This window comes from Leuresthes tenuis, unplaced genomic scaffold (assembly GCF_036924035.1).
Source record: "Leuresthes tenuis unplaced genomic scaffold, fLeuTen1.0.hap1 SCAF_14, whole genome shotgun sequence".
In the NCBI taxonomy this organism is placed as follows: Eukaryota; Metazoa; Chordata; class Actinopteri; order Atheriniformes; family Atherinopsidae; genus Leuresthes; species Leuresthes tenuis.
Genome location: NW_027325368.1, coordinates 17,446,491 through 17,460,668, shown reverse-complemented (window position 1 = coordinate 17,460,668; position 14,178 = coordinate 17,446,491). Strand labels below are relative to the sequence as shown.

The 14,178-nt window shown below is 39.9% G+C and overlaps 1 protein-coding gene across 2 annotated transcripts in view; it reads left to right on the top strand.

Annotated features, from left to right (window-relative positions):
* LOC140269304 (semaphorin-6B-like) overlaps positions 1-14,178 on the top strand; it is a 29,027-nt gene that overhangs the window by 4,970 nt on the left and 9,879 nt on the right. For both annotated transcript variants that reach the window (XM_072364343.1, XM_072364342.1), the window contains exons 2-10: positions 7,415-7,538; positions 8,394-8,505; positions 9,455-9,515; positions 9,627-9,689; positions 12,523-12,621; positions 12,699-12,789; positions 13,032-13,151; positions 13,717-13,805; positions 13,902-14,119. In XM_072364343.1, coding sequence (XP_072220444.1) covers positions 7,418-7,538; positions 8,394-8,505; positions 9,455-9,515; positions 9,627-9,689; positions 12,523-12,621; positions 12,699-12,789; positions 13,032-13,151; positions 13,717-13,805; positions 13,902-14,119 — 974 coding nt within the window. In that variant the 5' untranslated portion in view covers positions 7,415-7,417. The remainder of the gene's footprint in view (positions 1-7,414; positions 7,539-8,393; positions 8,506-9,454; positions 9,516-9,626; positions 9,690-12,522; positions 12,622-12,698; positions 12,790-13,031; positions 13,152-13,716; positions 13,806-13,901; positions 14,120-14,178) is intronic.

The following is a 14,178-nucleotide window of genomic DNA, read 5'->3' as shown; positions in this document are numbered from 1 at the left end:
TTTTAAAATGTTCATCCCACTGGATGTGCACGTCCATTATCTCTGAGCAGATATCTAATTGCATTCACAAATTACTGAGTTTCTGTCACTAACAGCAATCTGGCTTCATGCAGAAGGTCTGATTGAAGAGGAAGTCTGAGGAGAGCTGGGGCTCTCTTTGGCAATACTCCAGCTCTGTCCATCCTGTTTTAATTACCTATGGCACTCACTCAGGGGAATATCTTCCTCTATGTCTCTGGATCTTCTCTCCTTTTCCGCTCCTTCAGTTCTTGTTGCTACCTCCTCTTTTTTAATCTTCTTCTTTCATTATTTCCTCAGTCACACCAAGTTTTTTTTCTTTCTATCGTTATCCTTTGTCTTGCACAACCTGACAGCTTATAGCAGTGTCAAAGGTGTATTCAGAGGTAACCTTTTACCTTTTGCATTAGCATATAAATGACCCTGCAGATTTAATAGTATTTTAGGATATTTAACTGGAGAGGACAGATTCTTTGAACTCTTAGTCAACCAATTCTGAGGAGACAAGCAGCCAGTTAAGGGAAGCTCACCATCACTAAAATTAGATAAACTTGATACAATAATGTTTCTGGTGTTTAAATACAACTGCACACAAGCAGTCTGAAAATATCCATTAATATCTATCTGTAGATTGATCTTCAATTCCAACATAAGAGTCTTAACATCTATTGCTGCCTATTTCCCACAGTATTTCCACAGTAGTCATTTGCATTCAATTAAACTCTTAAGTCCAAGCTAACAATATTGTCATGCATCATTCATAAGATCATAATAATTTATACAGCAGTGTGTGGACTAAATTAGCTACTTTTATGATCTCTTGTGCCAATGTGACAAACAATAAAGGGATAGATTAGTATTTTGGCATGAGGCTTTACAGTCAGCAACCAGTTAGCTTAGTTTAGCTTAGCAAAAAAAAGCTAGCCTTGCTCTGTCTAAAGTTAATACACGACTGTCTACAAACAGCAGCCCTAAAGCTCACAATTTATCTGAAGTAAACGGTAAAAATATTCATTTACAGTCTTACAGGAATTTTTCATTTTGGTATGCTGTCAGACAGCTCTACAAAGTCCCTGCTCCCAGCAATGAAACCATAAATTGTTGTTTTCACTCCTAATATTTTCCTACAGATTGTTATTTTCAGTCTTTATCGTGAAAAGCCTTGTATTTAGCAGATTTATATGAGATTTATCTAATGTTATCAGTATTTTGCTTAACTCAAAGTCACTTGCAGAAAACAGTAATTATGGTAGCACTTTTCCACAATGTCAAATTTATCATACAACAGGGTGGTTTTCTACAGCTGGATTACTGGGCTTTTACCCCCTCCAGACTCTGCTACTCTTTTCAAATACAGAATATTATATACTGAATATTTTCTAAATACTTTACTCTCTAATTTCACTTCTTTAGCTGTCTCTTTTTGTTGTAAATTTTATGCACAAGTTTATTTTTAAAACTTATGGAAATAACATCTAGCAGCAATGCAGAAACCAGGCTTTGACAAATCACTGCTGATACAAACTGCACAGCTCACATTATAGATGCTGGGTTTTTAGAATGGAAATTTTCTTGAATTCACTAAGTCATGTTGATTTGGAAAAAGCTGTCCTTTAACCAGCAAACAGTAAAACATTACAAACATACTATAGAACCCCATCTGTTAATTAATACTGACACACACCCTGGTGTTTTCACTGGACAAGCTATAATAGATCATTCATTGTTTATCTTATTTTTCCTCAGTAAATTATCTGGAATCAAAATAGCAAAATAAACATTCTGCGCACCACCTTCATTTTGGAGTTCTCCTTAAACTGTGTTAATGAAAGTGCCTGTATAGGGTAGAGTTGTGAAGTGTGAAGGTGACCCACTTCTCCTAGTTTAGCCCGTGTCTGTGTTTCTACCCTCAGGCCATTTTGCTTTATTCTGGGCATTAACCTGTATACTGTCCTCAAGGAGCAAATGAGAACAGAGCGTAAAGGATTCCTTATATTCTACATATATAGATATATATATATATATCTATATATGTATATATATGTGTGTGTGTGTGTGAGTGTCTTTATAAAAAACAATGGCCACGAAGTCAGCTTACTCAGACTCATGAGCAGAAGCTTTAGCAGTAAGCATACTTCAAATAACAGCACTGTTGTGCTTCAGAGAATAGATTCTGTTATTAACCTACATATATGAGCTAAATTACATATTTGGCGAATGTGTAGGTAATATGGACACCAAATGATGGCAGCTCCCCCATCCCCCTCCCATGCAGAGAGAGCAGCCCCCCTCCCCACCACCACCACCTCTTTACATGTACATTGAGATATGTACCTGTATGTAATCATGCACACTCTTTCGAATTCACATGTATTTGGGTTAAAGCTTGAGTGTGTGCATCTGTGTGTTTTTAAGCTCACATGTTTGCTCACATCTATGTGTTAAGAGGGCGGACCCACCCTTCTCGCGTTTACATCTACTGCAATAGAACATCTCTGCCTAGCTTTGCTATTGGTTGCTACGGTAACAAAGGCACAGAGTCGAGAGGCTGCAGCAGCCAAACAGAAAGAAAGAGAGAAAGATTTACCCCTTGGACCTAATCACAACAACAGATTCAACACAGCACATCAGAAAATATAGTTCAAATGTAATCATTTGGAAAATGATGGATAAGTAAACAAGATGGGTTTTATTTATCACACATCTATCACAAACACACATTAACGGAATAGTTGATTTGGTGTGCGGTAGCTGGGTGCAGCACAGGTCAAGGTTCTTGTCAACCGGGCTCGGTTTGCTTTAGTTAGCTGAGTGTCCGCAGGGCAGCTCAGGTTCTCCTGTATTTATGTCTCAGCATTTCTTCACAGTCAGTAAATGCTCCTCAACGTGGACAAAGATGGTGCTTTTCATTCTGTATCTGTTTAGCAGGATGAGAGTGTATTGATCCTGTTCAGCAGCTTTAATAGCTGAGATGCCTCGTGCAAATATGAGCATGTTCAATATACACTTAAGGCCACTGAGGTATATCCACAAGGGATAATAGGTAAATATTAAATAGTTAATCATTAAATGGATAAGTTTTACATAGCTTGCTGACATACTGGGGGTTGTATAGAAATTCCCAGCATGCTGCTCATCCCCTGTCATTCTTGCCAAGTCAGCTGTGGCAGGAAGTACGAGAGCTAAAAACCACAATGGAAAAACTGATGCAATTTGAAAGCAGGTGTGTATGTTCATTTAGATGACCCGCTGATTGGTTAATTATGTGGATGTTAGCAGGTGATTTGCTAATTGGTTGCCTGATGAGGCCAGATTACAATGTGTGACTGTCGCCATCATTACTTGCATCCCATGATAACAGTGTCAGTTTCGGTCCTGTCCTGTCACACCAAAAGGATCTGACATAAACACCATAAACACCCCATTTTCTCTTGACTGGCTCATCTCTCCTCTGTTGATTTTTTGATACTCATTCACCAGTCCATTTTTTTAGCACGTTGAGCTGGAGGTCTGTGGCAGGTGTTATCTCTGCAACTCTTTTTTTTTCTCTTTGATTGACTCTGTCTTTCTATTATCTTTCATCTTTTTGCTGTCTTTTGGCTCAGTAGGGTAAACTCAGGACCCTTGATAAACTAACATCAAAGCAATACCCCAAACCTCTCCAGATACACTGACTTTGTCACAGCACTATGTTTCGATGTGTTGGTGTTTTCCCAGATCTGATGGTGTTACAGTTCAGAAACATATTGTACTTTTACTCCACCTCATGTATTTTGTCACTTCAGCGAAAACTTACCTTGCAAATCCAGTTTAGTAGATGAACATAAAACTCATTGATACTTGAACGAAGATTCCCAATTTCCTGACAGACATGAAGCAGTTATATATTTTTCTACTAGTTTTATAGTTAAGTTATAAACATATTAAGGCATAGAGAACTATATTCAACTAATATAAAGTACTTTGAAATACACAATTCAGTGTAAAGAGGACTTTTGATGATTTAACTATATCTGAATTGAGGCATGAGCCTAAAATGTTGACCCTGCTCATGAAATAGCCTTAATGAAATGAGGCTGGCCCGAAATCTGGCTCTTTTAATTTTAGTCAAGGGAATCCCAATGGCAAGTCAAATGAAACAAACACTTCATGCACCTCTTACCCCCACGCGTCAGGCCTCATTTGATGCTTCCAAGGAGGAGAGGGCTTAGAGCTGTCAAACCTGCGATCTCTGGGCTATAATTTTGTTTGAAGTGGCCCCTGAGTATAGTCTCCAGCCCTCATCTCTGCAGTGATGTCTTCAAATAACTAGTAAATTAATCTCACACAAAATCTAAGGTATTGGCAACATACGATATTTTACTCTTAGAGTGTATGTGTGTTATATATGGGTGCATCTGTGTGCTTCAAATAGCAGTCATCACCTTAGCAACAAACACATCTACCTGGTGTTCTATCACTGAAAACAGTCGTGAGGTCTTTTTTTTTTTTCTTAAGTCTGGGAACACACAAGATGAAAGATACAGAGAGAAATGCAGGGAGGAGGTGGGTGATGCAGGTAGAGATGGAGTATGAAAGGAAATGAGCGGGGGTTGGGGGAAACATGGAGCATGGCATGCAGGCTGATTTGATGGCAGCAGCATAGATATTGCTCACACATCTTGCAACCTTTCTTTTCATTTGTGCTCCCGTCAAATTTAGCGTTTTTCAAAATTTCAGCAGCTTTTCCTCGTGGCCCAGATAAAATACCCTGGTACTCCTCCCTCTTTTCTTTCCATCTTTTTATCTCCTCTGCTTTCAAACTACTTTTTCACTTGAAAGGTTTATACTTCCACACTAGCTGTATAACTGATACTGAGACGTTTGGAGTAGAGACAGGAAAACCTCCTCGTTAAAAGTGTATTTGATGGTGTAGCTGTGGCAACTTATTAGTGGCAGTAACTCATGTGTGGCAGTATTATTCTTTTGCTTTGGTTTTATGGGTGTAAGAGATTTTATTATATGGTATGAGAGCTTGTTCGTCCCCATATGTAAGTTTTTAGCCATGTTGTGGCTGTATAGAATGGCAGTGCATCTTATGGTCCATTGCTGAAGTTTAGACTAAAACCTGTTAGTTTATCATTGAATTGATTGCCACAACATTTTAGACAAATATGCATAGTCATCAGGCAATTCATCCTCATGATTTAAACTCCCACTCCAGCAATTAATATATTAGATTAATTAAAATAAGTGATTAAAAACTTATTTGTGTCACTCAGAATTCTACATTTTGAGGATTTTCTCCCATGAATATAACCTGTACTGGGCTTAAAATGGGCATAAAAACCAACAGTGGCTAGTGCTTGTTCACCTGGCCAGGCTGAGTGGTCACCGGCTCCCATTAGCCCCTGGCTAATTTCTCCTCATAGTTTGCACAAGCTTCTCATTTAATCGATTCCTCACAGTGTGTGTAAAAACAGTTGTACAACCCCACGAGAAATCAGCGCTGGGTCCTCCAATCTTCTGAGTGGACCATTCAGGCCGTCTGACCTCTTTTCTGAGACTGTACGTGGCGCTCTGCAGATGCAAAAGAGAAACCACCAGTTGTAGAAGTGATGCCTAATTTAGCCCATGAAATGCTTTGTAACACGTAAAAGTATCCTGAGGACTTTTTTACCAAGGTAAAAAAATGTATTCTAATCAAATGAGGTTGAAATGACTATTATGTGCCATCTTCAGGTCAAAATATAAAATATATTTAATACTTCTATCAAAATTGACTAAAGCCCCGTCGAACTGACAGTCCCTGCAGCTACAGCTATAAAGTAATTTGAGTTCTGTGTCCTAAAGAAGTCATAATGGGCCTATTTCAGAATAGAAAAATGGCACAAATTTAAACAAATCATGAAAGCTTTTCTCTTGCAGCACTTTCAGACTTGCTCAACCCTCCTAGCAGAGGTTTTACTCATTCCTTAACTTGCAAGTTCAATGTACAGATCAGTTTACCACATCTGATTGACGTCACATCATATGATTGAGGAAAACAGTTGGTAGCCGGAAAGATGAGGGTGATGAATTTCAAAATTGAAATAGGCAAATGATAAAGAGATTTTGTTAGCACTGAACAGGTAGAATAACAAATGCTGACCTTGTTATAACGTGTATCAGTATGATGGGACAGACTGAAGTCAAGGATATGTGCACAGAAAAGGTCTTGTTAACAGCATTAACTGTGTCTGTCTGAAGTAACACAAAGCTCCATCCAACAGTTTAAAGTCCAACTCGAACAGAAAATCTTTTTCGATATTGTCAAGTAACAGCGTGCTAACATTCTCAGCTGTGATGGTGAGCACAGTAAACATTTCACCTTCTTGATTTCACCTTGGCCCTGTGATGGACTGGGGACTTGTCCAGGATGTACCCTGCCTCTCCCCCAGTCAGTGCGGTTACATGCAGGCCATCGGATCGGATTAATGGCTGAATTACAATAAGACTGAGTTATTCAGCTCATGTAGACACCATGATCTGACAAGAAATTGAATCGGATCGGTTTACTTGCGATCGAATTAAGACCCCGGGATAACTCGATCTAAATGCCCACTGAACGTGCATGTAGACGACAGTGGATCGGTAGCTTCATCTTGCTCTTCGTTCGCCATCTTTCTGGAATGCCTTAGTTTTGTTGTTGTTGGTGGTGAAGACGTCAACCGAAAGTGGCTCTATTGGCAATAGTTGAAATGGATACAGCGCTACCTATCATACTGCGGTATTGCATGCTTTGTGCCATTGATTCAATTCATTCACCGTCATATATCTAAGGATAATTACCCTTGCTCAGATAAGGAGCATAACCCAACTATAGCTATAATCGAGTTCATCTCATCATGTAAACCCACTGAGTGACAGCTGGGATAGGCTCCAACCTATTTTATTCTCATTTTCCACCTTACCAAAGTCATTTTCCTTTTGATTACATGTTATTCAGGTTTCATATGTTACTGCAACACAATTAGAGAAAGGAATATCACCATGCAAAGTCACTTTGTAACCCTGCTGTGTTGTCTCTGCTGGACCCATATTTAGCTGTGAGAGTCCCTTTCAGTTTAAAGTGTTTGACAATGGAGTGACATTTATGACAACACACCTCCAAAACAGGTATTATAAACACATTGGCCTCCTGCTGATTTCAGGTTTGGGGAAATAGTCAGTCTGCTGCACAGCTGACACTGTCCTTTCTCTGACATACACACACATGCATATACAGATACAAGCACAGACCTGTTGGTCAATGCCTCTGCACTGTGAAATTTGTCATAACAGACACACACACACACTCTTTCACCCATAGATACAAGGACATATACTGCACCGCGCACAATGAAAAAAATTCTCTCTTCTCTCTCTTTGTTAACAGTGCATGTGTGCTGCTGCCATGGCAACTGTGGCTCCTCCCCTCTCATTTCTTCTCCTGCTGCTTCAACTGGCTGATGGCTCATTCCCAGAGGAGCCCAGTCCACTCAGCTACGTCCCCGTAGAGGGTATGTGTCCTTCCCCTCATTATGTGGGTGTGTGTCTGAGCGCACAAGTGTATGTGCAGCATTGATGAATTGCTTCATAGTGCATGTGGAAATCATATGTCAAAGGTCAGAACCTTGGTTAGGAGCTGCTTTCAAGCTACCCAGGCATACAGATACGAAACTTGGCTTCTTCTCTCTATGGCAGGAAAGTAGACTCATAAATATGGGTGGAAAGGGATGTTATAAAGGAAGAAAGAATCCAATTGAGACAGAGAAAAGATAATGGATTTTGAGTGGTGTAGAAAGATGAAAAGTATGATGGCTGGATTGGATGAGGTGAGCCAAGAGAGCAGGCTGAGTTGTGGAAGAGAGACGTGTGGAGATGGATCTCTATCCCTCCCCTGCAGTCAAGGACAGTGAGACATTTTCCCAATCTGTCAGCTGATGGTGAGGGGTCCCTGTGGAGAATTCCTTTTCAAAACTTTCTGATACTTTCTGTCCTCTCTACCTCATCTGTAATATCTGATTTGTTTCAAATGTAGGGAGGAGATGAAAGAAAAATAGGGATCACACACAGTCTTTCTCATTATGCATCAACAACAGCAAGATGTTTTCCCTGCCACATAATTCGTCTTTACCCATTATCTGTGTTGTCCACGGCAAAGGTATCAAGAATGAATGAAGTAACTGTTATAGTGAAGGGTAGACGAGCTGCTTTACAGCCTGCCTGAGTACTTTGGGTAAATTTGGATAGAAAATGTACTTGTTCTGTCCTGGGCTGTCAGAGAGTCCTTGTGCCGGTCACAAAAGTACAGTGATTTCTTTTGCTAAGCATTTGACTCTGTCTTGTTATGTATGTCTGTGTGATCATGCCAGTGGTGAGGAGGTATCCAGTGTTCCTGGGCAGAGCTCATCGTTCAGCTCAGAGAGGGGAACTGCACATCCAGACAATCCTCCAAGTCAACCGCACACTCTACATAGGAGCCAGGTAACCAACAGCAACCGCCTCCAACAGTGTCTTACTGACGTGTTCACATTAAGATGTGTTTGCTTTCATTTGGTGCTTCCATCTGCTGTCACTCTGCAGAGGACATTTTCAGTTTGTTAAGAGTGATGATTTATTCAGTCTTGCTTTTAAATGTCAAGTGAAATCTGTGTGCCGGCAATGATCTCTTACATGGAAAATAAGAATCGATTTACACCACTGCTTGGTAAATGTAGCAATGGCCCACAAACCAAATCTGGTCCATTAGTAAAAATAGTTCCCCGCTACTCTCAAAAAAGTGTTTCTTTATATGATTTATGGATAAACTTTTACATAATTTTTTATGGTATGTTGAAAACAACATACCATGTTTTCTTTACAGCAAACCAAGAAGAGCGGATAAGGCTCCTTGATGGCAGATTTTGTGTTTATATGAATATTACAAATATTAGTACACATCCACAGTAGTGGAAACGCTGAAAATAGATGAACAAGTAACTTGTGCCAGCATGTAACTCTGCTGTATTCACACAATGGCACACTCGCTCATCTTCAGGTCTTCTTAGTAGGTAGCAGGCAGGGTAATCTCCACAAGAAGCCAGGAGAGCAAATGCTGCTTTGTGTTCTGACACACAGCCCCTGTCTGGAAAAGTTCAGGGGTGCAGTGCATGAGTGTAAACTCATTTACACTCATTTGGCCTCATGCTATAACAAAACCAACTCTGAAGAATGATTGAAAATGGCAGAAAGAAAAGAAAAAGAATACATTTTGAAAATAAAAGTGACAAAAATATAGTTCTGATAACACTGAAAAGAGATGAATAAGCAACTTGTACCAGCATGCACTCTACTGTATTCACACAATGGCTCATTGTTTATACTGAACTATATGTATTGTACTCTATTGATCAAACTGTCATTTTTATTATCTGTTATTTGTTGCATTTTTTAGAGATGATTTATACAGAGTGGAGCTTGATAACATGGCTGGTGATGAGATGTTCTACAGCAAGGTATGACTCACTTTTGTTTCAAACTCCTATACAAGTGCTAATAAATGAAAATATTCATCTGCACGTGCATCAGCTGCAGTGTGAGCTCTCTCTGTGGTTTATACATTACAGAAAAGGACATGGGAGTCCAATAAGAATGATATTCGAGTGTGTCGGATGAAGGGCAAACATGAGGTAAAATGCTCATGCACAACACGCCGACTTTGAGCTCCACTCGAACACATATCATCGCTGTCTAGACTATCTCGCGCATGGACAGATACCGCAGCTGTTTCAGAAACCTTATTTCCTTTGAGTGCACCTTCATATGATGTTTACACAAATTTGATCCTGTTGATACAGAATCAGCACATCACTTAATCACGCTAACTCAGTGAAACGTTACCTGGATGGAAAGAAGCTTTCATTTATTACATTCTTTTCCTTTTTTGCATATTCGCGTTGTGTCAGTTTTCTGCATAAATCAATGAAGTCTATAGGGAAGACAGGAAAACGGGACAATTATCATTTATATGGAGGTAGCCTTGCAAAGTGCAGCCTAGAAAATAACCTTTATTGTATGAATATAGCAGTGCCACTTACAAAGTACAATCTGGCTGGAAATTGCAGAAAAAGATAGAAGGGCACGGGGAGAGATAAAGCAAACTGAGCAGAGAATGACACAGCCTCAGGAAGAAAAACTGTAATTGAAATCAGTTAAAGAAGAGTGGTATATAGGTAACAATGGGATGTGTGTAGGTGGAGGAAAAATACAGAGGAAAGACATGTGGAGGATTGATGCAGCCATTAGTTTGTGGCAACACGGATGACAGGGGAGAATGTAACGGTGAACAAAACAAGACTTAAAGCTGTGATAAAACTGAAACAAAGACACAAGGAGAAAGACTGGGTCAAGTTGGCGAGACAGCAAGAGTGTGAAACAAAAAGCAGACAAGTGAACCATGTTGGTTTTATAACCTTTTACAACAAGTGGATAAAATTATAAATCTTAAGGTAGAGCATTAGAATCAACTTGCAACTGCGAGTCGTGTGCCTTTGAGTGGTGGACTAAACTTCCACGACCGGTCCAAGTAATACACATATGTATAGCATCAAGCCTGCATATTTGTATCAGTAATTAAGTAAGCAATAACCCGTGCTGTGAACCTGGAACATTTGATTGTAATACAGAAATTGATAATTATTTTTGAAGGAGTGGTTTGACATTTTGAGGACTGCAATCATTTACTGTTTTACCAACAGGTAGATGTGAAGACTGATAAGACTATCATAAATATGGAGCTGTGAGGGTGAACGTCAGTTTCCACAACTAACAACATGCACAGAATTGCCTAAACAAACAAGATGAAGCAGCCTAATAACTAAGCTCTATAAGTCTGGTGGAGCTTTGCTACCTTTGGCTGGAGCCTGGTAAACTGCTCCCACTCGTTTTCAGTCTTTATGATAAGATAAGATAAGCTGCTAGCTCCAACAACACAGCAGTCATTTAAGTTGTTAATGAGTAAATGTATCAACACCCCCCCCCCCAAAAAAAAATGATTCTTTTAAAGTTGCCTCTCCAGTGGAAAGGTTTTTAAGCTTTTAAATGTATTCTTATAATGCTTTTATATGTCCAAACACATCTGCTTTGTTTCAGTTTTATGACATATGGACCCAAATACACAAAAACAAGGCAGGCTGGACAACGGAACCAAAAATAACTTCTACTAATTGTACTAAAGAAATAACCAAGACAGTAAACAGCAGAGGGGATAGAGATCCAAGAAATAGTGTCACATCAAATAGTGTGACAAAAAAACACAAATAAGGCTAATCCAAGTGGGTAACAAGGACCCGACACACGAAGGGGAAACAGTGTTAAGAGGTAGATAAATGTATGCTCAGGAAAACAGATGAAGCGGCACAAACACAGGAAAGGTCAGGCCTGTGAACACGCAGAAAAGTAATGAGACACAGGTAAACAGAGTCATACAACGGAAAAAGGAGCTCAGAAAACAAAGACAAGACACAACAAGAAATACTTCTTTAGAATTAAACAAGAAGAACAAAAAAAAAAGAAAAGAACTTAGAGAACTGAAATAAAACCGGACACCATGAATATATCATAAGTGAAAAAAAAAGTTTTCAACGCTGTTGCTGAAACACCAATGGTTCACAGGCATATGAACTGGGATTCATATAACAAATGCAGAGAACTAGTCTTGGTAATTTACAGGTTGGGACTTGTTGGGATTCAGAGCTGCAAATCAGGAGCTAGGGTCTCGAATACTAGCAACACAACATTAGCCTCCGCATGGCATAGTCAAGCCGAGGGGTCAGGAGTGTTTAGGCAGAGTAGAAGGTGAACAACTGCAGCTTGAAGAGCTGTGGATGCCGAGGCAGGGTTACCTTGGAAATTCATGTATCCACACATATTACATATTGACGCTAAGGCACAGAATTATATTCAAGCTATTTTAAGGCATGACAAGATGATTTTCATGGAAATGAAAATTCTGATTTGACTGACCACAAAGGAGAGGTTTGATATTGCCCACAGGGAATGTAAATGGTAAATGGTAAATGGACTTGTACTTGTATAGTGCTTTTCTAGTCTAACTGACCACTCAAAGCGCTTATCGTGATGTAATTTGTGATTTTCCAATGAACAAAGCTGTATGAAAATGCATAAATCATCTTCCTACACAAAGGTTTTAAACTTCATATCATGGGACATTGCCGTAAAAAACTATCACAAAAGGTCTGCATAACAATGTCATGAACTCTCAGGCTCACTGAGAACATCTTTAACCTTCAATCTGCACTTTGAAATGACTACCAAGCTCCAGCTCCTATTGTTCCACCAGATGGAGTCCTGTTGAGGGTTTTCATTCATCTCGGGGTTGTTCTACACACTTCATAATGATTGCTCTGACTAATAGCAACTCACAGTCATCTTCGTCACATCACCCCGTGCCTTCTTTCCTGGTCCTAAATCTTTGATTCATTTTTACCTTTTTTCTTATAGGGAGAGTGCCGTAATTTCATCAAGGTTTTGCTCAGCCAGCATGGTGGTCTGTTTGTATGTGGAACAAATGCCTTCAACCCACTGTGTGCCAACTACACAGTTAGTATCCATCTATCTTCCAGCCAATGATTCTCTGTATGTCAGCCTGTTGGTTTATCATTCTTGTTTTATTGCAGAGAGACACTCTAGAAATGGTGGGAGAGCCTGTCAGTGGGATGGCCCGGTGTCCATATGATCCACGACATGCTAATGTGGCTTTATTTGCTGGTAGGACACTGAGTTTTCACTTAAAGATAGCAGACACCAGACTTAGTTTTCAGCTCCAGACGTTTCAAAGAAACGTCTGCGCCCTTGTGTTTACCTTTACGAATGATTTATAGTGAGACCTCTCAGTGCACTGCTTGTTTGGTTTTAATCTTCCTGACCTTGTGCTATCTCTCTATCTGTATCTTACCCCATCTTCTTCCTAATCTCCTCCCTTCCTCGCTCTGCGCATCGCTCTCTTTCAGATGGAAGTCTTTTTACCGGCACTGTGACAGACTTCCTGGCCATTGACGCGGTGATCTATCGTAGCCTGAGCGAGAGCCCTGCCCTCCGCACAGTCAAGCATGACTCCAAATGGTTCAGAGGTACTTTTAAGAACGGGCGCATTAAAAGTGACCCTCCACGGGCAGTAACCTTCAACTGACAATTAGGTGGAAAATCAGAATCAGAAAGCATCTTCATTATCATCAGTACTTTAGTAAAGAAAATGAAACCATTGTGTCCGTCATAAGTCTCTCACAAGTGAAATTTTGCAGGGCTAAACAATAAGCCACATTCAACAAAACCAGACATGATTAGGCTTCCCTTTAATAGACTTATTATAAAAGGAACACGTTCAGACAGAATGATGTATTGAGGTTAGTCGAAATCCCTACAGATTCAGGGCTTTAACGTTCGGGACTGAGCAGTGAAGCTTGGAGCAAAGAACAAGCCCAGGCAAGTCAAAGATGGATGAACAAATGATCATATGTACTCTGTTTACTATGATGACAAATTAAACATAGGATAACTGTTTAATAAGCAAGTCTGGTGGACAAAAGCTTTTTATGTTGATACAGCTGTTATTAAAGAGCCATGTAGAGTGTTAATATGACTATTTAAACTATGAGTGTGAGTTACCCTATAGTGTTTTGTTGTTTCACTTTTCAGAGCCCTACTTTGTGAGCGCCATGGAGTGGGGGCCTCACATATATTTCTTCTTCAGAGAGATGGCCATGGAGTTTCATCATTTAGAGAAGGTGATTTCCTCTCATTGCCTGCTTTTTTAAAACGTACTTTCTTTCTTTCTTTTTCAATCCCTCAATTTTACGGTACTTTTCCTTGTTTTGTTCTAGGTGATGGTTTCTCGCGTAGCTCGTGTGTGTAAATCAGACCTGGGTGGCTCTCAGCGTGTCCTTGAGAAACAGTGGACCACTTTTCTGAAGGCACGGCTCAACTGCTCAGTTCCCGGAGACTCACACTTTTATTTTAACCTTTTGCATGCCACAAGCAACATCATCCGCATGCAGGGACGAGATGTCATCCTGGGTCTCTTTTCCACACCTCCTAACAGGTATGAGAATACACACGAGCAAACACAGAAACTATTTCTTCTCACCGCTGACTTTTCCC